The sequence below is a fragment of the Enhydra lutris genome, unplaced genomic scaffold (genome assembly GCF_002288905.1).
Source record: "Enhydra lutris kenyoni isolate GAN:26980312 unplaced genomic scaffold, ASM228890v2 scaffoldscaffold11, whole genome shotgun sequence".
NCBI lineage: Eukaryota > Metazoa > Chordata > Mammalia > Carnivora > Mustelidae > Enhydra > Enhydra lutris.
This window is the reverse complement of record NW_019154095.1, coordinates 15703204-15730072: the sequence shown is the minus strand read 5'-3', so window position 1 is coordinate 15730072 and position 26869 is coordinate 15703204. Positions and strand designations below refer to the sequence as shown.

At 37.4% G+C, this 26869-nt stretch overlaps 1 protein-coding gene across 3 annotated transcripts in view; it reads right to left on the bottom strand.

The window, feature by feature from the left end:
- LOC111144604 (sorting nexin 25) overlaps positions 1–26869 on the bottom strand; it is a 127296-nt gene that overhangs the window by 77665 nt on the left and 22762 nt on the right. For 2 of the 3 annotated variants that reach the window (XM_022498985.1, XM_022498986.1), the window contains exons 2-5: positions 23299–23383; positions 10898–11114; positions 4998–5170; positions 3343–3529 (exon numbers count right to left, since the gene is read on the bottom strand). In XM_022498985.1, coding sequence (XP_022354693.1) covers positions 3343–3529; positions 4998–5170; positions 10898–11114; positions 23299–23383 — 662 coding nt within the window. The remainder of the gene's footprint in view (positions 1–3342; positions 3530–4997; positions 5171–10897; positions 11115–23298; positions 23384–26869) is intronic. The other variant, XM_022498987.1, reaches the window with a different exon arrangement.

Here is a 26869-nt window from a genome sequence, read left to right as displayed (position 1 = left end):
CATTATATCAACTTAATTAAATCTGAAAATGTATTCTGTTTTCTAACAGAGTGGGCACTTTAAGAGTTTGATAATCTAATCCTCAAAGTACCTCCAAGTGTCCTCCCCATGGGTTCCATGAACTCTGCTGGAAACAAAAGCCAGAAGTAAAGTAGAAGACAGGAGAGAGAACAGGAACACATGCAACAGGAATATATATGGGATGGGTGGCAGGAAGAGATTAGGAACCTTCTGATAATACTACTGAAGATGTTCAACTGAAAGTCAAAATGGGGGTGCCCGGGTGGCTCAGTTGGTTTAGCGCCTGCCTTCAGTCAGGTCAGGATCTCGGGGTCCTGGGACCAAGCCCCATGTCAGGCTCCCTGCTCAGTGGGGAGTCCGCTTCTCACTCTTCCTCTCCCTCTGCTCCTCTCCCCCACTCATGCTCTCTCTGTCTTAAAGAAAATTAAAAAAAAAAAAAAAAGAAAGAAAGAAAACTCAAAAGGCATTCTTAAAAATGCAAACAACCCAATTATCCATTGGCTGACAAAAGAATAAACAAAATACGGTGTATTCATACAATGGAATATTATTCAGCCAAAAAAAGAAATGAAACATTGCTACATACCACAACATGGATGACCCTTGAAAATATTATGCTGAATATAAGCCAGACACAAAAGGCCATATGTTATATGATTCCATTTATATGAAATGTCCATAATGGGCAAATCCACAGAGACATAAAGTCGATTAGTGGTTGCCAAGGGCTGGGTAGAGAAAGAATGGGGAGTGACTGCTAATGGATACAGGGTTTCTTCTTAAAATGACAAAAATAATCTGGAATTAGAGGTAATGGTTGCACAGTCTGAAGATACTACTGCCCCTTAGCCTCTCCATGCTCAACAGAGCGCCTGCTTCTCAGGACACCCAACGTGTTAGACTTCAGTGTTGGCCCTATTTATGACAACAAGAGGAAGTGATCTTACAGAAAGACTTAAGGGCTCATACCATTTTTTATTTTCACCATGTTTTAAAGGGGAAAATGTCACGTCAGGACTCCTAGTGTTCATCTTTGGCCACTCAGGTGAAGGCAATCCAAAATGCCCCTACTGTGACAAAAGCAGGTTGTCCAGTCATCCTGGGGCTTTTCTTTCTAAAGGTCAATTCTTACTGAGTTTCTTCTTTATCTACTACATGACCAACTGCCAAAATTAAAATATCTATAGCATTTTAAATAGTCCTGAGCCTCTGACTAGTGCATTTTGAAAAAGATAAACCATTCATTCTAATCAAGATTCATTCATCTCGGGGCGCCTGGGTGGCTCAGTGAGTTAAGCCTCTGCCTTCAGCTCAGGTCATGGTCCCAGGGTCCTGGGATTGAGCCCCGCATCTGGTTCTCTGCTCCGCAGGGAGCCTGCTTCCTCCCCTCTGCCAGCCCCTCTGCCTACTTGTGATCTGTCTGTCAAATAAATAAATAAAATCTTTAAAAAAAAAAAAATTCATTCATCTCATACTACAGAACTGTAGTATGCCTCAAAATAATGCCTTCTGATCACAAAATAGTCTTTTGGTACCTTTTTGTTATACCACTGTCTGTGTCAACATATGTGCAGTGCTGGGATCTTTTGTTGATACACAAAACAGAACATTCACTCATAAGTCTGGAAGTAGAATGAATACTGATTCAGCCACTATTGATCCTAGATCCTTGAAGTTACCCAATGATCCACTTCTAACTGTATTCTGAAAGACTGCCTAACAGGGAAAAGTCCTTAGGAAGGCAAGGCCTCCACAATCTATCCACAGTATATTGATAACAGTTATCCTGCTATCTGTTATACAGTTATATACTATTATACAGTTATACAGTTATACTGTATATAACAGATACTACTGCTGTGAACAGTATCTGTTCACAAACAATGCATTAAGAGAAAACTATAATTTCACAGAGGGTAACCTTGGTCAAACCACAGGCAGTGTATCCAGGAACAAAGGGTAAAACAGCACCCAGGTAGAGCAAAACTGGAGTATCGGTTTGTACAGCATCTCTAGAACAAGCACTTGGTGTGTGTGTGTTGGCAGTTTTAAGGCAAAGAGGAGGCAACAAGGGTATCCTGTCCTTGTGAGCTCTTTCACTTTCCATAGAATGACACTTTAAACTCCTTTTAAATTTCAAAGAAAGTCATGATAAGGATGACCTTTGAGTGTGTATAACCTGTATACTCCAGATAACAAATCTGGGATATTCATCCTTGCCTTCTTTATTAGCTCAAGGGTCAAATAATCAATAATCAAATAATAATCAAAAATGAATTTCTAGTTTCAGACACAAATGATTATAAATCTCTAATAAATCAGTACCACATAGCTTTTCAAGACTGCATGGAAAGAGAAGCATAAACAAATATCCAGAGATTACATCCTTTAAGAATTAAATGATCTGTAAACACAATCATACAACTGACGCCATCATTATACATTTGCAGGACCTAGATTAATACAGGACACGGTTTACAAGAACATGGTACCCTCTATAAACGTACACCTCTTATAAGAGTGTATTATTCAGATCAGAAGACTAAGCAGCACAACTCACCTTAATGGTGACCCAAATCTAAAATCCTTGAAGAGTTCAAAGACTGTTTCAGCTAATATTTTATTTTCCATCTATGATTCATCAAAATTACTTATCAGAGACAAAATGGACATACTGGAGTTGCCTTTCTTCCCCATGTATTATTGTTTGGGGACACTAAAACAGAAGAACTACAGAAACAGAAGCCTAGAAAAGCTACAAATTATATATTTCTATATAATCATACTGTTTATGCATATACTATGGCAATAAAAAATAAATATATAAAAACAGACACACTCACCCCTAAGATATCTCAAGTACAAGGAAGATTCAATGCCCCTATCAAAGAGACTCCCAGGGTATATTTCAAATGTGTTTCCTCAAAATATTTAGTCAAGAACCCATGATTCCCAAACCTGGGCCTGCATTTTCTAAGAAAAATTAAAATCAATGCAATATTCCATTATGTAATTTTAAAAACACATCATCTCCTTCCCCATTTTTTCTAAGTAAATTTCTGAGCAGCTAAGCAGTTACTCTTACAACTAAACAGCTTGCAATCTATTATAACCTAATTACTTGAAAAACAGGATACTTGGGGAAAAAAAACTAATTCCTCTGCTAAAGGAGAAGCTGGATAAATTTAGTTGTCACTGAGTAGTAAGATTTATGGACTTCCTTTATTTCTGCCTCCCTGACAACCACATTTTTTTGGTACCTAACTAGGCAGAGGATGATAATAAGTAGCTACTGTCATGCTATAATTAAAGATCAAATACCTTAGCTGCTTCAAGAACTCAACATCAGAGTTGCTATTAATAAGCTTGATGAACTCTTCATAAGATGGAGCATAGGTGTAGGCTCTCTTGTGATGTTCATTCATCTGTTCTCTGCGCTCCAGCTGGGCAAGTAGCATCTGGTTAATGTAATCTGGATTACTAAGTAACTCCACTACTGGCTTCAAGACTGTGAGAAGAAGAAAGCAACACTGAAAAAGGTATGCTTCTTTGAAGGAACTGTTTTTCATTTACAGAACTGAAACCACTTCTGGTAAATGTTTTTAAACTACCCAAATGGGGACAAACAATTCAAATATTCAAAAATCTGTGTGCACACACAGCTCCCTCTGGGTATGCTACCAACTATGGCTACCATCAAGTGGTTGTTTTAAAAAAATGAGTTAAGTTTAATAATGAAAGAGTGTCATTTGCAACCCAAGTTCCTAACAATGATATCAAAATTAAGTACACTGATTTTTTCCTTTTATTTAGTTAGTTAGTTAGTTTAACAAGGCTCATGTGTTTTGTCTGCCAAATGAAAGTGAACATTCTCACAACTGATAAAAGCAGGCCTCAGGGAAGAAGTTGTTAAAAAGTCAATGATAACAACTACAAACTCATCTACTAACTTTAGGTTAAAAAGTTCCCTTTTCATGGTATCTGGGGGGCTCAGTTGGTTAAGTATCAGAATCTTGATTTCAGCTCAGGTCATGATCTCAGGGTCCTGGGATCAAGCCCAGTGTCGAACCAGCTTGAGGACTCTCTTCTTCTCCTTCTGCTTCTCCCCCCCACCCGCCCCCGCCACTTGCACACACACTTGCTCACACATACTCTCTTTTCCTAAAATAAATAAATAATCTTTAAAAAAAAAAAAAAGGGGAGGGTCCCTTTTCTGGGGCACCTGGGTGGCTCAGCTGGTTAGGCAACCAGCTCTTGAGCTCAGCTCAGCTGCTGATCTGAGTCATGAAGCCAAAAAAAAAATAAAAATAAAAATAAAAAACCTCCCTTTTCTCTATGTTTGGTATCCACTAATGACCACAGATAATAAATGAGACAATCAATCAATGCATATCAAATGCAATGTTATTTGGGATTTTGAGGTAAGAGAAATTTCTCTTAGGTCATATTTTCTTCCGTTTTCGTATTCTGGCCAAGCACCTTCCTCATTAAAATTCCTTTAGTAATTACATTATATTGTGGTACAGTTCCTTTTTTATTTATTCCAAGTTCACAAAATTACATATAGGCATTGTCAATGAATCTTCTATCTTAAAAGTATTCTAAGTAAATGCACACTAGAGTTTGAGTACAGATATTCTTTCATTGATGTATACATTATTGACCTGGATAATTCAAAAGCTATCCCAAATGGATGCTTGCCTGAGAAGAACATAAGGACTAGTTATCCTGTGTCAAAATAAACAACAGAATGGACTATGCATTTGGCAACATGTTACATAAAAAACTTGTCTATTGTGGATGGCCAAATAAAGCTGTCTTTGAATAACACTTCACATTTGAAAATCTGAAAATATCTTAGCTCCCATGCATCCCATGATATACAAGGGCCGCATAGGTAAAGTGTTATCACATTAGTATGGAACAATTGTTTGCATAATCATCACATTAGTAATATGAATTATTTACAAGTCTACCTTTTGTTGTGAGTATTTCTGCAAGCATTATACGTAAGCTGAGAGACTGGACATCTTTTGAGGGAAGGAGACAGAACACCAGAACCCGAGAACACATCTGTAGGAATTTCACTTCATCATATGAGTTCCTCAAGCATGTATGTAACACAAAAGGCCTTGGTTGTTCTTCATGTCTAAAAGAAATTGATGAAGAAGGGAAGAGGAAGGAAAGAAAAGTTCTGAAAGCAATTCAGTTATGTATCATTAAGTATAAAATATCTCAAATGGACAATACATCAGTTTTAATAATTGTGTCCACTCCTCAAAAATGTCAATAGCTAAGAATTTTCTCAATCACAGACTAATTTAGAAAAATGCTAATGCATGCTCTTTCAGGATTTCAAACCTTAAGTAGCATCAACAATTACATATAACTCCCAAATCACAGCAACAATCCAGAAAATTATGTGTGTTTCTTTTTTTTTTTTTAAGATTTTATTTTATTTATTTATTTGACAGAGATCACAAGTAAGCAGAAAGGCAGGCAGAGAGAGGAGGAAGCAAGATCCCCACTGAGCAGAGAGCCTAATGCGGGGCTCGATCCCAGGACCCTGAGATCATGACCTGAGCTGAAAGTAGAGGCTTTAACCCACTAAGCCACTCAGGCGCCCCTATGTGTGTTTCTTTAACTGGACTATTTTTAAGTCTTCTAGACGTCTTCTTAAATGTGATCTATTGCTTCATTATTCAAAAAAAAAAAAAATCTAAGAAAATATTACCAGGGTCACTAGCCAGCTTTCCTGACTAGGTAATCACGGGATAAAAATGCTATGGGTTTTCTACTGAAGAGAAGGTCCATGACTTACCTGGTGCTACATAAATTGATGGCAAATTGCCTTCTGTGTGGTTCACAAGTATTTTCTAAATAGTCTTGCCAACTATGGTCAGAGGCTTCCCTATCAGCACTGACCCTATCCTTATCCCAGGACCATTAATTTGGAGATCTTGAGTGAAGAGGAGTAGAAAGCAGAACCCTCTATACCTCCTTTTCCCACAGTACCTTGATAGTAGTAGTTCAAGAAAGACAGGGACGTTCATTTTTCTAACACCTTCCAGATAAGAGGGAACATTTATGGACTTGTTATAGTAACTAGGGGCCAATCCTGAGGAAGTACTGACACTAAGTAGAGCAGGAGGGATCACACTAGTGCCGCACAACAATGAAACAAATGCATCTTGGTGCCTTTTACGACAAGCACCTCCAGAATGCTGACCACAATTTCTTTCTGCACTGGAGAATGAAGACTAGTCTTCCATAGAAGACTAATCCTCCAAAAAAGGAAGATTTTCTCTTTGCCTTCTAAGACAACCAAGAAAAATTCAATACTAATGTAAAGCCAACAAAATAAACAGATTTTAAGAATAACCCTATACATATATACTAATCATATGCTGACTTTTTTAAAATGGCATCTTTGGGGTGCCTGGCTGGCTCCGTTGGTAGAACACGGGACTCTTGATTTAGGGGACATGAGTTGAGGTCATTAGGGCTCAAGTAAAGTAAATTTAAAGTGGCATCTTCAATTATGTGAAATTCTAGCTATGCTGCCAGTTAGAGATGATCCTTTAATATAGTAAGATCTAGATGCTCTTGTCTCGTCAAGCACTTTTAAGGATAAAACTTTACTCTAAAATATGTATTCAGTTGACAATTATTGGGGAAATCTGGCCCCAAAAAACTAATGACAGAAGCTTCTTTCAATAATATCAAATCTCTCTCAAAGTATACGCAACCCCTTCTCTGTTCCAGTGGAAAGCAGATCAAAGGAGCCTAGCCAACAGACTTCTACAAGTTCATCTCCCTCCTAGAACTGAGTTAAGGAAAAACTTTCTGAGTGAGCATAAAAGGCCAGATATCTGGTCAAAAAAATGAGGTCCATCTGAGGAAAAAGGAGAGGCCAGTGCTTCCCTGGAATCCCTCTGCTCACTCCAAGCCGGATATTCCTATGATGCCTTCCGGTTCATGGGCATCAAGTACTGCTTCAGAACCCAGGAAAAGATCCCTAGGCACGTGGCTGCTTCTGGGTCATGATGTGTCCACGTGCCTGCGTCCAGGCAGCAGCCTCCTTCTGCCAGTGTGGACGGATCATTTGTTTACTCTAATTCCTACTACTTGCATCTGGGCTCTCCCTCCTTGAGTGAGCAAAAGGACATTCACCTTTTGGAAATTTCGCATGTACAAGACTTAATCTTCCCACCTACGCTGAGAAGCAAGTATCATGAACAGCATTTCATAGATGAGAACATTGAGGATCTGAGTGGTTATGCGAATAGTCCAAAGTCAGAGGTAATAAACAGTAGAACTAACTCTCCTATTCTGTCTGACTCTCAAGTCCAGACTCTATGCTACCCCAGAATCAAAGATTGCAAGGAGAAAAAGGGTGAAAAATTCAGAGATAAAGACAGAATATATGATTAAAAAACACTTTCCCCTCAAACAGAATGACTGTGCTTGACGAGTAAATCAAACACAAAGGGACTGTAAGAAGGAGACTGTGAAATTAAAGATGCTGCTGATTAAACAACTTAAAAAGAATCAGTTTTAGATTTTCCTGAAACATGCTGGAACAAGACAGATGGGACAAAGGAAGAGGAAGCAGAGGCAAGACTTAAATGTGATATGGATTGGGCTTAAAGTGGCAACAGAATGTTGGCCTGGAAATAAACACAAGCTGACTGAAAAGCTGCCCCACACAACCGCCTAACAGTCAACCAGCGTATGTATTGCTTTTATTAATGCAATTTATTATTGTCTTGTCTGACAGTGGCCAATTCAATTGGGTGCTTCCCAGGCTGCCAAAGTCATTTTGCAGCCAATAGATATCTGCACACCAGTGGAGATTTCTAGGATGAGGACACTATTTACCTGGGGCAGGCAAGTGCAGACACAGCCATCAAACCTAGACACATTGTCTACCAGTCTCATTGTGTGATTTGTAGAAGATAATGCATAATCAGATATTAGTTCTCTCGGGTTCACTTCTAGGGCATAATCATCTATATGCAAAACACCAATAGCCTACTGGCACTTCTTCAAATATCTATAATCCCAGAGTACAGTGGTAAGGTTTTCTTTTCTTTAATTAGAATTATCAACTAGAGCTTCTAGGCATAGCCCAGATATCAGCAAAATAAATCTACTGTTGGTATAAGAAAACTAGAAGCCCAGAGGGAAGGCATTTCTAAAATGGAATCAATTCTCTGTTTCTATTACTGTGATGCTTTACCCATAATATCTTTATATTAGTCACAAAAGCAGTAATTTCAGAAGCTGGTAAATGTCTCCATGAAAAATATATGTTCATGTTCAAATTAGATCATAAAAATACTAAATTTCTCTAACCACTTGCTCTTCTCCTAAACCTAAATCTATCCATCTTCTCACTGGAATAAAACATGGATTTAAAATCCTGTCCTTCACTGAGCCATAATTTAAGTACTTTAAAATGAGCATCCCCTGAGTTCCAACAAGTCTTGGACAGCATCTGGCAGGCAGAAGTCAGGAGCACTTTACACAACAGATACTGCAGCAAACCAGCAGGAGCTCCTAGGGGTTGCTGAACACTTGAAAGGAGTGGCTGAAGCTCTTGAGATGCCAGGGGTATAACCCTAGAGTCCTCATTCTCTCACTTTCCTTGTCAGTTCACATACTTGCTGGGAGCTGCTTTCTCCACCAACAGCAATTTTCAAAGGGTGGTCTGAGGACCCCGCTGTGTAATATAAAATGTCATCTGTCTTTTTCACCCTGTTCTTACAAACACAGTGGAGTTTCCAGAGGCTACCTAGTGTGTGCTAACACCACGAGTCTACTGCCTAATGGCAAGAGAACTGTGTATTTGTGCACTTTAAAAATGTCTTGGTTTTGGGGCGCCTGGGTGGCTCAGTTGGTTAAGCAACTGCCTTAGGCTCAGGTCATGATCCTGGAGTCCCAGGATTGAGTCCCACATAGGGTTTGCTGCTCGGCGGAGAGTCTGCTTCTCCCTCTGACCTCTCTCCTCTCATGCTCTCTCTCTCTCATTCTCTCTCTCTCTCTCAAATAAATAAAATCTTGGGGAAAAAAGTCTTGGTTTTAATAGCTGACATGGTGAACACCGACAGTATAGCAAGAGGTGAGGTGGCATATGTTTAGCCACCGGCTCCCCCAGGGGGAAAATCATCTCTGACTTGTAGCATTCGCCCATTGCACAGTGTAAGTACTCCCACCATGGCTAATGACAAGCTAGCAAGGTAATATCCCTGATCTCAAAGTAGGGAAGGGATGTGCACAGTCAGCTCTTGCAAACCAGTACAAGCTGGTCCCAGCACCCCATGAGATAGAACCCACATAAACAAGGTGTTTTTGAGAGTGCATGGCTGGGTCAGAAGAACACACGACCCTTGATCTTGGGATTGTGAGTTTGAGCCCTACATTGGGTGTAAAGATTACTTAAAAATAAGATCTTTTAAAAAAATGTATTTAGGTTTTCAATAACTTTAAGAGTATAGGGGATCCCAAGAACAAAAAAAAAAAAAAAATCTGAGAACCACTGCACTACAGTAATTTTTTTCAAATCATGGATTGTGACCCACAAGGAATAAGTTAAAATCCAGTTCATCTCAAACATCATTTTTAAAAAGATTTTAACACAAAAGTATCAGTTATAGCAGGTAATAATATTGTTTTATGAAACTGGGTCACGGTATAAAATGTATTTCTTACTATGGGTCACAATTTCTTAAAAATGCAAAATACTGGGGGCAGCAAATTGAAAAATTTGGGCCCATGATGGCTCTGCACATTTGGATCTCGTAAGCCTGTGTGACACAGACTTTGGGAGAAAGCACGATTCATGGAAAGAGGCAGTACAGCCAAGAACATGGAGCTGCTGCTGCTCAAGGACATTTAGCAACTAGGCCCCACTGAGCAACGGCACGGGGCCCAACAGGCTTCTCAGCAGAGAATAGGAGATACCACCTGCCTGATAAGGATGCCAATGTTTACTCATCCTCGTGTGTATTTTTCAGATACCCTGTCTCTCCTCCGAAAGCAGAGGTAGAATAGTATCGGTGCGAATAGGCCACATTAAATTAAGCAGCCCCCTCCTACTACGCCCACATCCAAACAGGCAGAAGGCTACTCCTCTCCTGCAGTAAGACGACTTTTACATGCAAGCTAGACGTGCTGTAATTCAGCATTCTCACTCATTCAGGAGTAGCACATGCAATTAGGATCCCCCCAGCAAACCTCTGAACATAAGGATTTGTTACAAGCACAGAAATGGCCTTGAAGTCTTCCTTCCAAAGGCAGAATCACTTCATAGGTACACATCTTGTCAGTGTCCGTAGAACAGTACAAAGAACTAACAAGCCTAACTATTCGCACTTTTCACATTGAAACATTTCTAAACACAACCTCCAATATTGAGTTCCTTTAAAAAGTCAGTTTTCAGGATATTGTGATGCAACAGAGTTCTCAACACAGGACTCAGAAAAGGAAACATGAATTCTAAACCTTTCTAAAAATTGTTAACTCATAGACATTTCACAATATAAAACACTACATTTAAAGTTTCTACTTCTAGGTACTCATGATTCTACAAACAAGTTCATGACAGTGCTGGCTTGGTAAAATTAATTTCATTAAGTTTTTCAGAAAATTAAAGAAGTCAATAAAGGGGTTTTCTATTAGAGAGTTATAAAAAAAATTTACTCTATCAGAACACTGCAATTGTTCTCCCTCAATATATCTACACTTCAAGCCAAACAGCAGCAAGAGGCAGAAAATTCTAGAGTTTTATCTTGACTTTGACCCCTTTCTGTATATGAAAAATATTTTAATGTAGAAAAAAGGTGGGGGAGATTGTTCATGTTAGAACAGTTACCTGGCATTTGCCGCTTTCAGGTCACAGAAATGAGTGAGTAAAGTCCTCACAACATCATTGCAGACGACTTTAACCACATCCACGTGGCTCAGTCTGTGACGCAGCTGTCTGGCAATTTCCCAAAAGTCTTCCAAGAGCAGATGGTAAAGCTGTCCCTCATCTCTGCTGAGATTTCCATACCAGGACAGAACGTAATCTCTATAACTGTAGTCAAACACTACCAGGAATAAACAAAGCAATAAGTAAAACTTAAGAAGAAAGAAGCATATACCACGACCACATTTCTACTGGAAGCTGACAACCCACTATTTAATATTCACTGTTTAAAATACAAAGAGAATAGATAACAACACAAGAGAACACGTATCTTTCCTAGAATATTTCAAAATAAAAAGATTCTCAGATAACTAAAATTCTGAGGGTGTGGTGACCGTATGCCCTGAATTTTTGTGGACACACCAATTTTTAAATATCCTATCCTGGGGCCAACCGATCTAAATTTATCAAAAAACAGAGTGTCTTACACAGTGGCAACCACTTATCGAGTCTGCCAGTTATCAATTTATTGCCTCTTGCTTCCAAATTCACCCTTTTTTGCCCTGCTTTATGATACTGGAGATAGACCATGTAAACATTTCCTTGCCAACCCATACCATGTTGGAGTTGGTCGGGAGAGGATGCTGGAGGGACTGCGGAGGAGGAAGGGGCTTCTTCTCATCCTGGTTCCTGTGTGTTCTCTAATTGCTCCAGTGTGCAGCAGGCAGCAGCACATGGGCCACCAGATGGCCTCACTCCCAGCAGATTCCAATGGCACTCAGAGGGCAGCTGCCCAGAGAAGTCTGGGGGTGGCTTCCCCTAGCCTGAGTTATATCCCCCAAACTTCTCCACCATTACATGGGCCACAGCTGTGCCCTCTCCAGTGAGGCCTGGATCTCAGCTCTGGGGTGAAGAAGGAACCCACTCCCAAATGTATCACTCCTTAAAGTGCTCTGTCTCGGCCACAGGACTAGTGGGTGCTCCCATTATTTGCTCTTCCTATATTCTTTGGAGTTCTCCTTATTCCTCAGTAGTCAAGTTCTCTTGCAAGTTAATGATTCTTTTAAAAAAAAAAAGATTTTATTTATTTGACAGAGATCATCATAAGCAGGCAGAGAGGCAGGCAGGGGCGGGGGGCGGTAGTTGGGGAGAGCAGGCTCCCTGCTGAGCAGAGAGCCCGATTCGGGGCTCAGTCCCAGGACCCTGAGATCATGACCTGAGCTGAAGGCAGAGGCTTAACCTGCTAAGCTACCCAGGCGCCCCTAATCATTCTTTATATTAAACTTTCTTGTTCAAGTACTATGTGTTTTCTGTCTCTTACTGGGACCCCAACTAATGCAGGAAAAATCCCTTAAGTCAGATATCACAGCAGGCTCAGCATCTATGGCTGACAACCTTCTTTGGAAGATTTCTAGTGTCTCTCTCTTCTTAATTCTGGATCAATTTTATGCCTTGGATATAAAAACCCTTAGCTCTAGACCAGTGCTGTCCAACAGAATATGAGAGTCACATAAATAATTCTAAGTGTCTAGTAGCCACATTAAAAGAGGAAAAAGAAACAGGTTAAATTTTAATAATATTTTTCAACTAATATACCCAAAATATTATGATTTCAATACAGAATCAAGATTACCAATTAATGAAATTCTTTTTCCATGCTAAGTATTCACCATCTGGTATATATTTTATATTTCCAGCACATCTTAATTTGGACTAGCCACATTACTCAATCGCCACTTCTACACAGCAGTTCTCTGTTGCTCAGGGAAGCTCAAGTCCGCATAGAAGATGAAGATTGAAAAATGAAAATGTTACTGGACTTAAGTCATGAGTTCCCTAAGGGAGAAAAGCACAGCCTCATATCTGTGTTTCAGCATAAGGATACCTGTACTATTTTTTCATCACTGCTTATTTCTCAAGGTTTTCTCTTTCCTTCTTCAAATACCATTTGGCTTTATTTTGATAGGACCATCATCATCTCAGAGAGTCTATCCTCTTGCTTTGCTTTGGGAATCCTGTGGAACAAAATGTAACTTGGGATCCTGATTTACTGCACACCTGGCCCACAAATGTCTAACCCATAATTCTCAAATAGTTTGGCAGGTCAGGATCTGGTGCTCATTTTATTCATCTTGGCTGCTCCACACCAATTTTAAGTGGGCTTGATGGGGGTAGATGGGCAGGTGATAGGAAGGAAGTCATATTTCTCAGAAAACTAAATAGCAAATGGAACCTCCAGCTCAGAGTTCATCCTATGTAAGGATTCCATATATGTGCAAAAGCCCACAAATCAAGGAAAACACCGTTCTTGTTTTGATATTCTGTGATGGCTTTTTTTTTCCCCCTCAGAATATCAACTATGAAAGTATACCCAATGCTTTTCCACATTTCCAGAATTTCTACATTGCAGATTTATAGTAATTCACAAAATGGCATTTTAAATCCCATAGGTCAAAAACATACATAAAGCATCAAGAATTTTGTTCACAGACACATGTATAAAGGTTTAGCTAAATCTGCAAAGTGATTCCACTGGCCTCAGTAGTGGGATAAGATACTTAAGACAGCTTAAGCCTTATAATGGAGAACCATTATAGCCAAAGACTAAGGGGCATTGAAAAGATTAAAAAAAAAAGAAAGAAAGAAAAGAAAAGAACTCAATCTTTTATTTTTCATTAAATAAGCATTTAATTCTGGTATATAAAGCTTCCAGTATATAAGGTAGAATAGACAGCCACTGGACACAAAATGCAAAATAAAAGCAAAACCAACAAATAAATCATCTCCTAAATGTTTTGGCTTTTTTCTGCTCACTTCCAGATATTAATTTGAATAAATGGTTATGTTTTCTAGATTTTACAAAAAGTAGCCACATCTCATTCCTTTTAAAAAAATATATTTTATTTCTTTTTTTGAGAGAGAGAGAGAGAGCATAAGCAGGTAGAGGACCAGAGAGAGAGGGAGAAGCAGGCTTCCCACGGAGTAGGGAGCCCCACGTGGGGCGGGCTTGATCCCAGGACCCTGGGATCATGACCTTAGCCAAAGGCAGACGTTTAACCAACTGAGCCACCCAGGCGCCCCAACACATCTCATTCCTAGTTGGACTATTCCAACTAGGAGAAGGCATAAATGGTTTCTGACCTGGATATTTAAGAAAATGGGGCAAAAACAGGAATAGGATAATCCCATAATCTCACTTATGGACACAAATAGACCACGGTTCCTACAAAGTAACTGAGTTACATCCTCTCAAGAAATTGAGGCTCCCATCAAAAAACCCCGAAATCTTGCCATTTGCAATGACATGGATGGAATAAAAGATATTATGTTAAGCGAAATAAGTCAATCAGAGAAAGACAATTATCATATGATCTCTCTGATATGAGGAATTTGAGAGGCAGGGCAGGGGGTCATGGGGGGAAGGGAGGGAAAAAATGAAACAAGTTGGGACTGGGGAGGGAGATAAACCATAAGAGAGACTCTTAATCTCAGGAAACAGGGTTGCTGGAGGGGAGATGGGAGGGATGGGGTGGCTGGTTGATGGACATTGGGGAGGGTATGTGCTATGGTGAGTGCTGTGAAATGTGTAAGCCTGATGATTCACAGACCTGTATCCCTGGGGCAAATAATACATTATATGTTAATTAAAAAAAAAAAAAAAAAAAAGAAATGGAGTCTCCAAGAAGTGAAATAACTTGCTCAAAGTCAAATAGGCAGTAAAGCCAAGTGTCCTATCTGCCAGTCACCCTTCTTACTCAGCACACAGTAGTCCTGCAAGAAGGTGGAACAAATAAGTCACATGAGTAAAAGACATGAGAAATCTGAAACAGTATCCTTCTCCATTTCAGCTTGTTCGAAACATTTATATGAAAAAAAATATGCAAATGGCTACACTTTAAAAATTGTGCCAGAAGGCACTAATAGGACAAATGGGTGGAAGTCATAAGAAAATTGTTTTTTTTTTTGTTTGACATAAGGAGGAGCTGAATAAAAACACTAAAGCTGTCCAAAATTAACAGTAGATGGTGAATATCTTATCATAAGAAACTTTTAAACAAGCTGGATATCCAATGGACAAGGATGACCTAGAAAAAATTACTTCCTGTGATGGGGGACTGAATTATGTAATCTCCACAGACCCTTGTCTGCAAAGCTTTTAGACCCTTCTTCTGGTAAGAGCCACCCTGACAACAAAGCACTGCTAATTTATTCATTTTCAATTCTTTCACCCTTACTCTTTTATTAAACAAAGCTGTCACACCACAGAATTTTTAGCTAGTAGCAAATAAACCTACAATCCAAAATGTTTGGGAAATAGAAGTATTTTTCCTTTCATTAAAATTGAGTTTCAAATTATAGAAGGAAAAGCAATTATAAGAGACTTAATATTTTTAAAATAAGATCTTCTTAGCATGCTAAAGGATTTATGTGAAGGGCATATTCATCTACATAATTTCCCATCACACTTGTTAACCACACACTGCATATGCTAATTAATACAGCTCTAAAGTACTCCTCCGATACTACATTTTTGTTAGGAATTGTTAAAATGAACATTGGTAAAAATCTCAACTCAGGGGCGCCTGGGTAACTCAGTCAGTTAATTGTCTGTCTTTGGCTCAGGTCGTGATCTCAGGGTCCTGGGATCAAGCCCCCGCATCCCACTTCCTGCTCTGCGGGGAGCCTGCTTCTCCTTCATCCTCTGCCTGCTTGTGTGAATGCTCCGGCTCTCTGTAAAATTAAATCTTCAAAAAAAAAAAAAAAAAAAATCTCAACTCAGTAATAGAAGATATACCTGGAACTAACAAATCTCTATCAGTAGCTTATCAGTATACCTTTAAGCTAAGTATTATAAAAATAGAGCAAATATAACAAGTATGAAACAAGGGGACTTGGCTGGCTCAGTCCGTAAAGCATGTGACTCTTGATCTCAGGTCATGAGCTTGAGCTCCACGTCAGGCAAAAAAAAAAAAAAAAAAAAAAGTATGAAACAGAACCATGATTCTAACTATATACAACATATCTACATATACTCATTTGTATACAAGTGCACATATGAACAAAATATTTTAAAATGTATCCTATGGATCAATTTGAAGAGACACAGAAATACATGATAAAATTGTTTTATGGTCTCTATTAAGAGATAAGTAGAAATAATATAACAAACCAAATGAGAAATAAAAGAATACTTACCTTCATTGCCAAGCAAAGAGTCTTTCTTCTAGCAGCCAACAAAAATTCAAGTGCTGTTATCAAATCTATTTTCTAGACTACTCTCAACGAAATAAGCAGGTAAAAAGGAATCACTGCAGATTACAGAGAATGGAGTAACATGTTTGAAACTTTAATTTTGGTAGGATTAATGTGAAAAGAGGATTTAGGGTAACAAAGTAGGGAAAAACTGTAAGTGAGGAGACCAATTTAAAGGCCACTGTGTTCGTCTAGATAATGTGATGTTAGGTACTCTCTACCTATACATTTTCAGAATAAAGAATGACCAAACTAAAAAAGAGTATAAAAGAAAGAGCTCCATAAGAGCCATTCTACTTCTGCCTTTTCCCCAGAGCAATTCAAGACACAGCCTTCCCTGCTCAAGAGGTAAGGCCCCAGGGGTCATAAATATCCATGGCCTAAGTCTCTTGGAACAAAGGAAGAGTGCTGAACCAGGAACTGACCTAATGGTAATAAGGACAACAATAATTCCATTGTTCATATAGATGGCACTCTGCAGTTTGCAAAGTTTTTAAAATGCAATCAGTAATTACTATCTATGTGTGGATGGAAAGCCAACTTCTGGGAAATTTGGGGGATTTTAGTTTATGTCACTGATTGAGGTGTTCATTCAGTCAACAAAAAATGTATACATATTTCACATCACTGGGTAGAGTCATGAACTAGAAGAGTTGAGCCTAAAGGAGGTTAGGGGTGAGAATGGAAGGTGGGAGAGTCATGGTCTTTCAAGTGCAGGCTCTGCTTCCTCTCTGTCAACATCTAATTCTCACAGTCTAACATCTTCTGGAAATGGCCACAGACACCCTAGTAAAAGAAATCACCACATTAGGTTCCCCTTATCTAGGACAAGTTCCAAAGAAACTGAAAGTTCTGTTATACTGGGACAATGACCTTGTAATATCTTCTGTTACTATGATCATTCAAATTATGGCCTTTTGTATAATCTGGACACTTTATTTTATAGAAAAATTTACTCCTGAAATTCAAAAAAGTATTAAGAGCCAATCAAAACTAACAGAAATATGTTCATCTGGAAATGTAACATGTAATATTAATTGCATTTGTGAAGAACACACAAAAAGTTATGGAGTAATGCTATTTATAAGACATTTGGACAGCATCTTACAAGTCAAAGTGCAGAGGTCAGTATCCTCAATGCTTTGGAAAAGGATAAGATTACAAAGAATTGTTTTGCAATTCAAGAATTTAAACTGAAAGTTCTCCTGAGCAAATAGCAAGTACTCATCACTGAACTATATTCTCTGGTTCGCAATACTGAGGTGACTCGGGGTAGCCGAGTAAAAATTAGGCCATAGATCTGAGATTTCATACTCAAAGATTTTCAAAAGTATGTCCTGTCAGTCTTCCTGGGAATGTAACTTTGGGAGAAACTTTTGAGAGCATCTGGTTTAGAAAGGTGACTGATCTGACTTCTCAAATATATGGTTCATTCATACCATATCTGAACCCCAAAAATACAGTTTCTACACTTAAAAATCGGCTAACAAAGCACAGCAATAATATACTTTAATCATCTTCCCTGGGTATGCCATTCAGCTTCTAGCACTTTTAGCTTTAGTAATTTTTTTTGAAGATTTTATTTTTAAGTAATTTCTACATACAACATGGGGCTCAAACTCACAACCCTGAAACCAAGAGTTGCATGTTCCACCAATTGAGTCAGCCAGGCACACCTCATAGCTTTAATAATTCTTACTAGTTCACAGAAAGCCAAACTGTATTATTTTGAGCTACATTCTTAAATGTTACTTCTTTCTTCTTTGTAATTCAATCTATCAAGATTTAAGGCCAAGTCCTAATTTAACTGAGCTACAACACAAGCACACTTTAGTAACAATGATGAAAAACCCACCCACATTTATACATGCATATACACACACATTCCCTGTGTTTTACTCAACTCTTTGAATAAATCTGTTTTTAAAGTACTTATTCTAAAGGGACTGAAACGAAGATATAAAGGTAAGATGGAATAATTATGTTATCTACTTCAAACTAACATTAGGGGGAAATTTTTAAATAGTTCATAAGCACTTCATATCAACTGAACTCAAGTTACTGCAGCCTTAACAAGTGTACCTTCTATTAAAGTTTGCAAGCATACCACGAGACCCTCAATTTTATCAATACAAGTCTACTATAGCTAGCTAATAACATTCAGAATTTCAATTACATATACTGGTGCCAGGGCTTAGAAATGCAAATTAAAATACTTCAAAGATGTATATTATAATCACTACAGGTTATCTAAATACTTATGAAACCTCTTAACTTTCTCAACATGTATTTCTAGATTCTAATTTTTCATTAATTTAAATGTCCAAAATTTTTTAGAAAAAATTTTGGTTTTAGCTTATTGTTGTTTTTAACGACTGCCAGATGCATTCATTTTATTCTCATAGCCAACTTTATAGCAGCCTTTAGCTTTTCTTTTGGTAGATGATATAAATACTCAATTCTACTGAAAATCATTTTGCTTAAAACAAGAGGAAATTGCAAACAATAATACAGTCAAAAAAAAACAAAACAATTATTGTACAAAGTGTAATTAACTAAAGCTCTTACCCAAAGGCTTTGGATAATACTGCTCTTTCAAAATAAATCATTGCACAGAAATTAGCCTGAAGATAATGTGGTTTGGGAATTTTTTTTGTTCTGTTCTGTTTGGGTTTTTGTCAACCAGGCCTCAACCTTTATCTTTTTTTTTCTTCCATAGACATTTCTGAAACAAATTGGTCCCTGGTAAGTAAACATGCTATCCCAATTTCAGAGCAACTTTACAGGCTTAAAAAATTAAAGAGATACCCATGTTCACAGTAGCATATTCACTAAAACCAAAAGATGAAAGCAACCCAGATATTCATCAATGGATGAATGGATAAAGAAAATGTGATTATAGGGGGCACCTGGCTGGCGCAGTTAGTAGTGTATGTGACTCTTGATCACAGGGTTGTAAACTGAAGCCTCACATTGCATGGTGAGCTTACTTAAAAAAATTAAGAAATTTTTTTTAGATGTGATTATATACATAAAATAGAATATTATTCAACCTTAAAATAAGAAGGAAATTCTGACATATCCTACAAATATGGATTAACCTTGAGAACACTATGTTAAGCAAATATGCTAAAGACAAAAGAACAAATACTATATGACCTCATTTATGTATAGTACCTAGAGTTGAGGAGCAGAGATAGAAAGTAGGATGGTGATTACCAGGATCTGGGGGAAGAGAGGAGTAGGTATTGTGGTTTAATAGGCAGAGTTTCAGTCTTGCAAGATGAAAAGAGTTCTAAAGGCTTTACATAGTGATGAAATTGCACTTAACACTACTGAACAGTAAACTTAAAAATGGTTAAGATGGTAAATTTTACATTATGTGTATTTTACCAAATTAAAAGAGAAAGGGAGAAGAGTTCCAATTCCAGGGATGGTGGAATAGCTTATATCAGACTAACCTTCCTACAGAAAACTATCAGGAACTTTAAAAAAATATATACTAAAGAACTATTTAAAATCCTTAGAGAGAGGGGTGCCTGGGTGGCTCAGTTAAGCAACGGCCTTGGGCTCAGGTCATCATCCCAGGGTCCTGGGATAAAGCCCCGCATTGGGCTCCCTGCTCAGTGGGGAGCTCGTCTCTCCCTCTGCTGCTCCCCCGCTTGTGCTCTCTGTCTGTCCCTCTCTCTGTCACATAAATAAAGGAAATATTTTAAATTTAAAAAAAATTAAATAAATACATAAAGGCACTGGAGAGCAGAGTGAGAGAAATTGAAGGGAAAATATACCCTTGATAGAAGGGACTAGCCCTGGTACCAACCAAATTTATGTAACTTTCCCCTAAAGGACTCAACAGTCTTAGAGGCACAAGGAAGTTCAAATTTAAACTGAACATCTGTTTGTTTTTTTTTTAATATAAGATATCAGAAAACAGAGTTAGGAACTGCCAAAGCAGCTGAAAATAAGGGCAGGAAATACAAATAAGATGGAGCCGCAAAATCTGGATTATAAACCCTCAAACCCATTGCTGACTCTGCCCTACACATGTATGGAGGTAAGACTGCAAGGAACCAGCAACAGCTGGAATTGAAAGAGCTGAGCAGATTCTCTGACCACGGTCCAAGACAGAGTGACAGAGTCTGGAGATGGAGTCCTGCCCTGTTACAGGTGTGACCATGGACTTCCATTAAAACTGTGTAAGGAACATGAACTTGATGACGTCAGCCTATGTCCCAAGACTGAGGGATTCATCTTAGACTAAGGATAAAATCCAAGCAGACCTGCCCTAAAAATATGTATAAAACCAAGAATCCTCAAGGTGAAAAGTCAAAAATTAAGCTGGCTACTAGACCAAAACCCAACACTCTTCAGAGGAAGATAACAGAAAACTAGAATGTCTAGAAAGTAGCATCTGCATTGTTCAGGATAAAATAAAAAATAAGAAGACCTAAGAAAAACCAAAAAAGAAAAAAAAAAGTAACACATACTTAAGAGAAAAACCAATGGATATAAATCAACTCTAAGATGGCCTTGATTTTGGACTTCGCATACAGAGACTTTAAAGCAATTATAGAAATATGTTCGAGGAATTAAAGATAAAGATGGTAATAACAAATGACAAATGGGGAAATCTCTGCAGAGAACTAAATAAAAATTCTAGACAGGGGATGCCTGGGTGGCTCAGTTGGTTAAACATCTGCCTTCAGCTCAGGTCATGCATCGGGCTCCTTGCTTAGCTGGGAGCTGCTTCTCCCTCTGCCTGCTGCTCCCGTGCTTGTGTACTCTCTCTCTCTGACAAATAAATACAATCTTAAAAAAAAAAAAAAAAAGAAAGAAAGAAAGAAAGAAAAGAAATTCTAGACAGAAGTACAATATTTGACATTTTTAAAAAATATTTTATTTATTTATTTGACAGAGAAAGCAAGATCACAAGTAGGCAGAGCAGTAGGCAGAGACAGAGGGGAAAGCAGGCTCCCTGCTGAGCAGAGAGCCCAATGTGGGGCTTGATCTCAGGACCTTGAGATCATGACCTGAGCCAAAGGCAGAGGCTTAACCCACTGAGCCATCCAGGTACCTCGTACAATATTTGAAATTTAAAAATTCACTGGATACACTTAAGTAGATTAAAAACAGCAAAAAAAAAAAAAAAAAACAGTGAACTTGAAGACAGATGAATAAAAATCACCCTATCTAGAGAACAGAAAGAAATAAGAATTAGTAAATTAGACAACATCAAAATTAAAAACTTCTGCTCAAAGACAACATTAAAAAATAAAAGGGAATTTACGAACTAGGAGAAAGTATTCACTGTATCTATATCTAACAAAGGATGTGAATCTACAATCTTTAAAAACATTCCTACAAATCAACTGTTAGGTAAATTAAAAAAAAAAAAAGACTTGACCAGACACATCACAAAGGAAGATATAGAAATGGTCAATAATCACATGAAAGGGTGCTCACCATCATTAGTTGCCATAGATATGCAATTTAAGGTTCCAGGAAGATTCTGTTTTACAATTATCAGAACAGTTAAAATAGAACAAATGACAACAGTAAATATCAGTGATAATGGAAAACAATTGGAACGGTCATACACAGTGAGAGTCTAAATAAAGACATCATCACTTTACAATATTATTTGTCAATTTCTCATGAAGTTAAACACACAACTTACCCTAGGTCTGGTAATTCTACTCCTTGAAATTTGTCCACAACACATGAAAATATATGTCCACAAAAATGCTTGTTTATAGCAACTTTACCCAGTGTGTTTCAAAAAATTAGAAACAACACAAATGTCCAAAAAAGAAAGAATAAATATATGGACACAGTCATATTAGTAAAATAGAATACTACTCAGTAGTGATAACAAAAAATGAACTGATTCAAACAACTGATAAATCTTAAAAACATGCTGAGAAAAGAAGCCAGGCATAAAAGACTACATCCTGTATGATTCCATCTCTATAAGGTTTAAGAACAGGCAAACTTATCTATAATGATAGAAATTAGAACAAGGGAAAGTGAGTTTGATTAGAGGGGGTCAAAAGGCAAACTTTCTGTAATGATAGAAATGTGCTTTAGTTTCATAGGGGTGCTAGTTACATAGTTATACACATTTATAAAAATTACTGAATTTATGTACACTTAATATCTGTGCATTTCAAAGTATGTAAATTTTACCTCAATAAAAGCAATTAATTACTTTTAAACCATGATTTTGAGATTATGAATTAAAATTATTGGATTTTACATTTGGCTTTTATCAAAGTCACCATACTTTACTAATAGAAATATTTTTAAAGTTTAATTAGTCCCCAAAGTTCTAAAACTATGAATCCACACAATTTCAGACTGCTTCTGTACTTACATAGCACTCATCTTCAAATTTTAATACAGTGATTTCTGTGAACTATGAAAGTAAACATACTTACTATGTACTTACCATGTTATTCAGTTCTCTCAACTTTATATCTAATATCCTATATTCACTCTAAAAACTCAGACTTTTTTCTGCACTTATAACTGAAATTGTGTTTTTAGAAATTTGATTTTAAAAATATTATTTGAACTTTAATTTGATCTCAAAATGTCTTTTCAATTTTAATATTTCTAGTTACACCTGATTTCCACTTCTACATGGAACAATACCATGCCCTTACAACTTACCTTCAACCTAGCTCAATATTAGTTCTACTGACATGTCCTTCATTAAGAAGGCTGACTGCTATACCCCGTAATTTGCTTAACTGATTTGTTGATGAGCGAGCCTGAGTGCACTCATCCCCAACACACCTTCTCTAGGTTATATCTAAAAGAAAAAATATTTCCTAATACCTATTTTAAGTGACAGAGAACAGATCCTTGTTTCATATGGTGGAACTAGCTCCACATGACTGGTTAGCTTCATGTGACCTGGAAATCCTACTCAATATTTAAATCCCATCCATTCAACTAAAATATGGATGTATTTATTCACTCATCATAAAAATTCCCAATGCTACACAGAGACAAGAAGGATAGATAAATCTGTTAGAGATTATAATTTTCCCTTCAGAACATAATGAATTGCTTTACATAGTAATCATAAGCTCTCATTTAATCCTTACCTTCTTTCAGAGCTTTGTCCATATTATGAGAAATTACTACCCTTCTAGACTGAACTGACTCATGTGCGTTTCCATACACAGGACTCTGAAATGTAAAGAAAAGAAAAAAAGGACAGAGATTACTGAATGAATAAATTATATATAAAAATAAAACCAAACCATGAAATACCATTTAAATAAGCTTTAAGATATTGCTTAATAGATTATAAAGTTCTTCTGGAAAAGTAAATAAATGCTTGACATTAGTTAAGAAATTTTTGAAAAAGAAGGATTTTCTCTACCAGATATCAAAACAACATGACGCCAGAGCAAGAATAAACAAATCAACAGAACAAGAGAAGTACAAAAACAAATCTATCTATATATGAGAATCAAGAACATAAGAAAGTTTGACTATTGAATAAGTGGCTTTGGAATAACTTGATATTCATGTATAAGAAAAAGTTAGAGTTTTGTCTCATACTTTATGCATAAATAATTCCAAATTTATAAAAAAGCACATTATTTTTTTAAACTAAAAATATTGTTCAAAGGAAATAAGGGAGAAGCTGTGTATAATCGTGGGATGGAGAAGGTCTCTCTAAAAGAAGACACAAAATTCAAAAGTCTTAAAGAAAAAAAAAACTAACAAATACAACTATATAAAATAAAATCCTGTTTGGCAAAATATACTAAGAAATATAAATGATAGAGCAGGAGATAATATCTCAACATATATAACAAAGGACTATTATTTAACATATACAGAGCTCCTCAGAAAAGTAACTAAAATCCAAGAAAAGAAATTGAAAGATCACATAAGATAAACAAATAAATAAATATGTGAAAAAAATATGTAACCTCCCTTTTAGTTAGAGAAATACAAATTTGACCAATGACCAAAGCAGGGGGAAAGATGAATACTGTCTAATATTGGCAAAGATACATACAATTGCTCATTTCATACATTGCTGGGGGAAATGTCTATTTCTATGAGCTACAATTTCATTTAGCAATTCTACTCCTAGGAACCCAACCAGTGGAAATACTTGCACGTATGCAAAGAAGTATACATACAAAGAATTTCACTGCTCTATTGAATTTAAGGGCAAAAAATGAGAAAAAAAAAACCCAAATATCAATAGTGAGAGTTCAATTATGGTACACCCATATTTTAAAATATAATGCAGCCATTAAAAGCAGAGAATTAGCTGGAACTATACAGAGAGGATTAGCATGGCCCCTGTACAAGAACGACATGCAAATTTGTGAAGTGTTCCATAAAAAAAAGAATGTGACTGACAGGCAGCACACATATTTAAGCATATTCTGTGCTTATGTGTCAATCTTTACAAATTCCTCCAAAATTTAATTTTTTTCATTCTCACCTTTACTCTTTTTTGTCCCTAATTATGGCTTTACTACTTCTTGCCACCTGTCCACATACTCTTCTCCCTCTGCTTCATACTTAGATATAATATGCAGCATATAACCATGTTTGTCACTACTGACTACAGCTGAGTAAGTCCTTCACTCTTTTCAATCTAAAAAAGAGTATGAGAATAATGTTCTCTATTTTGCCTTTTTCAGTAAAATCACTATTATTTTTTCAATCTGTTTTTCTAATGTGGGGGTCTGGATTTCTCCACATCCCATCCCCCAGGGGTTACTGGCCCTTACTGGAAAGAAAAAAGTCCTTCATCCCTACCCCATCCCCACAGCCTGATGGAGAATCTCTGAGTAAGGGAAACAGGGGGAAAAAAAAATCATGGGCTCAAAATCACTGGGAAACCATGCATGAAAATTCCTTTTTTAAGGATATAATGGAGCCAGAATCTCCTTGTCTCTAAATTACTACACAAGTATAAGTTAGTCACTACCACACATACTCTTCTTCTTTTAGATCACAAATATGCAATTTACTAATCCTTATACCAAAGTGGAAAAAGAAAAGAGAAAGGGAAGAAGGGAAGAGGCAGGGAGAAATTTGTTGCAGTTGTTGGCTGCAACAAATGCAAAATTTGAATAAATTCCTGTGGTTCAGAGGGCAGTTGAGCCAAAATTATCTTCATTTCCCTTCTATTTATAGGTTTGAAAAAACAAACTCCGCATGGCAGAGACTTCCCCAAAAGACTTATTCTTTAAGGCAAATGCTAACTTGCCCTATCTGCGCTGCCACAGGCCTCGTTCCCCAAGGAAAGCTTACCTCTTCCTGACAGCCACTTTCCTAAAATGCCAGTACTGGGAAACACGAAATAAAAATGTCTGTACTCTTCCCACTGCAGCAAAGTGCTAGAAATAAATCTTCGGTAAGATTTCAAATCCAGAAATTAGGACTTTGAATGTAGTCTGACCATTCAGCTCTACTTAAGTTTTTAGTATCCATACCACACTATTAACTCATAAAAGCTTTTGGTTAACCAGTACCCCTGTCAGGTAAAAAGTACACTTTGTTTTTTATGTGATTGAAGTAAGTGAACTCTGTCTTCATTTTAAGATTTAAATCTAGCTTAAAATGAACTTGAGTTCAGGAGCACCTGGGTGGCTCAGTGGGTTAAGCCTCTGCCTTTGGCTCAGGTCACGATCTCAGGGTCCTGGGATCGAGCCCCGCATCCAGCCCCGCATGGGGCTCTCTGCTCAGCGGGGAGCCTGCTTCCCCATCTCCCTCTTCCTGCCTCAGTGCCTACTTGTGATCTCTATCAAATAAATAAAATCCTTTTAAAAAATGAACTTGAGTTCATTTTTAATCATTCAGTGAGTTCTCTGGAGAGAAAATGAGGTCCCAACATATAATTGCTCATTTTAAAAAATGTTTCCCAAAGACAGGGCAAAACCAAAGAGCTTTTCTCTAATATATGTAACTAGATCTTCAAGTATCAAGGAGCAGCATATCAATAAACCCTTTATTGAGCAGAATTCAGCTTTCTGTTCACTTCTGAAGATCAGTTTTTCGTCTGTTGCCAAAACACAGTCCAACTGTCTTTGTGTCGGAGCTACAGGAACCATCTCCTGAGGAAGAAACATCCAGAGAGAATCCATGTGGAGAGACCTGGTTACTCCGACACCATTAGCAACTAAACAACCAGAAACGACCTAGAATCCAGCCAAGACATGTACCTCATTGTCCATTGTTTATAAGCACGACATTACTTACTTACTGTGTTGCTTCCTGTGGGAGCACAAACCAAGCCAGGCCCAGCAGCCCATGACTTGGAAATGCTTCTTGTCCATTACCTGGGCTACTCAAACAAGTGCCGCTTTCCTTGTTCTCCTTCAGTATATGTTTACACAGTGAAAAAAAAAAATTTTTTTTTTAATGTACTTTGGTCTATTTTAAAAAGAAAAACAGTTGCACAGAGTTGAAAGAGTAATGGGTAATTTCTTATAAGGTATTGAAATAGTGATTTATCTTAGGAAAACAAACCCAAAACCCCGATCATCACCATTAATCACATGGAGCTGTCACATGGCTGAGTCTTTCCAAGTATTCTCAGCATCTGACAACTCCTGGGATCCCATGACTAATACACTCATTCTCAAACTATGTTATTTTCAAAACCATGGCTCCTTTCAAGCCAATCATTTTCTGCCT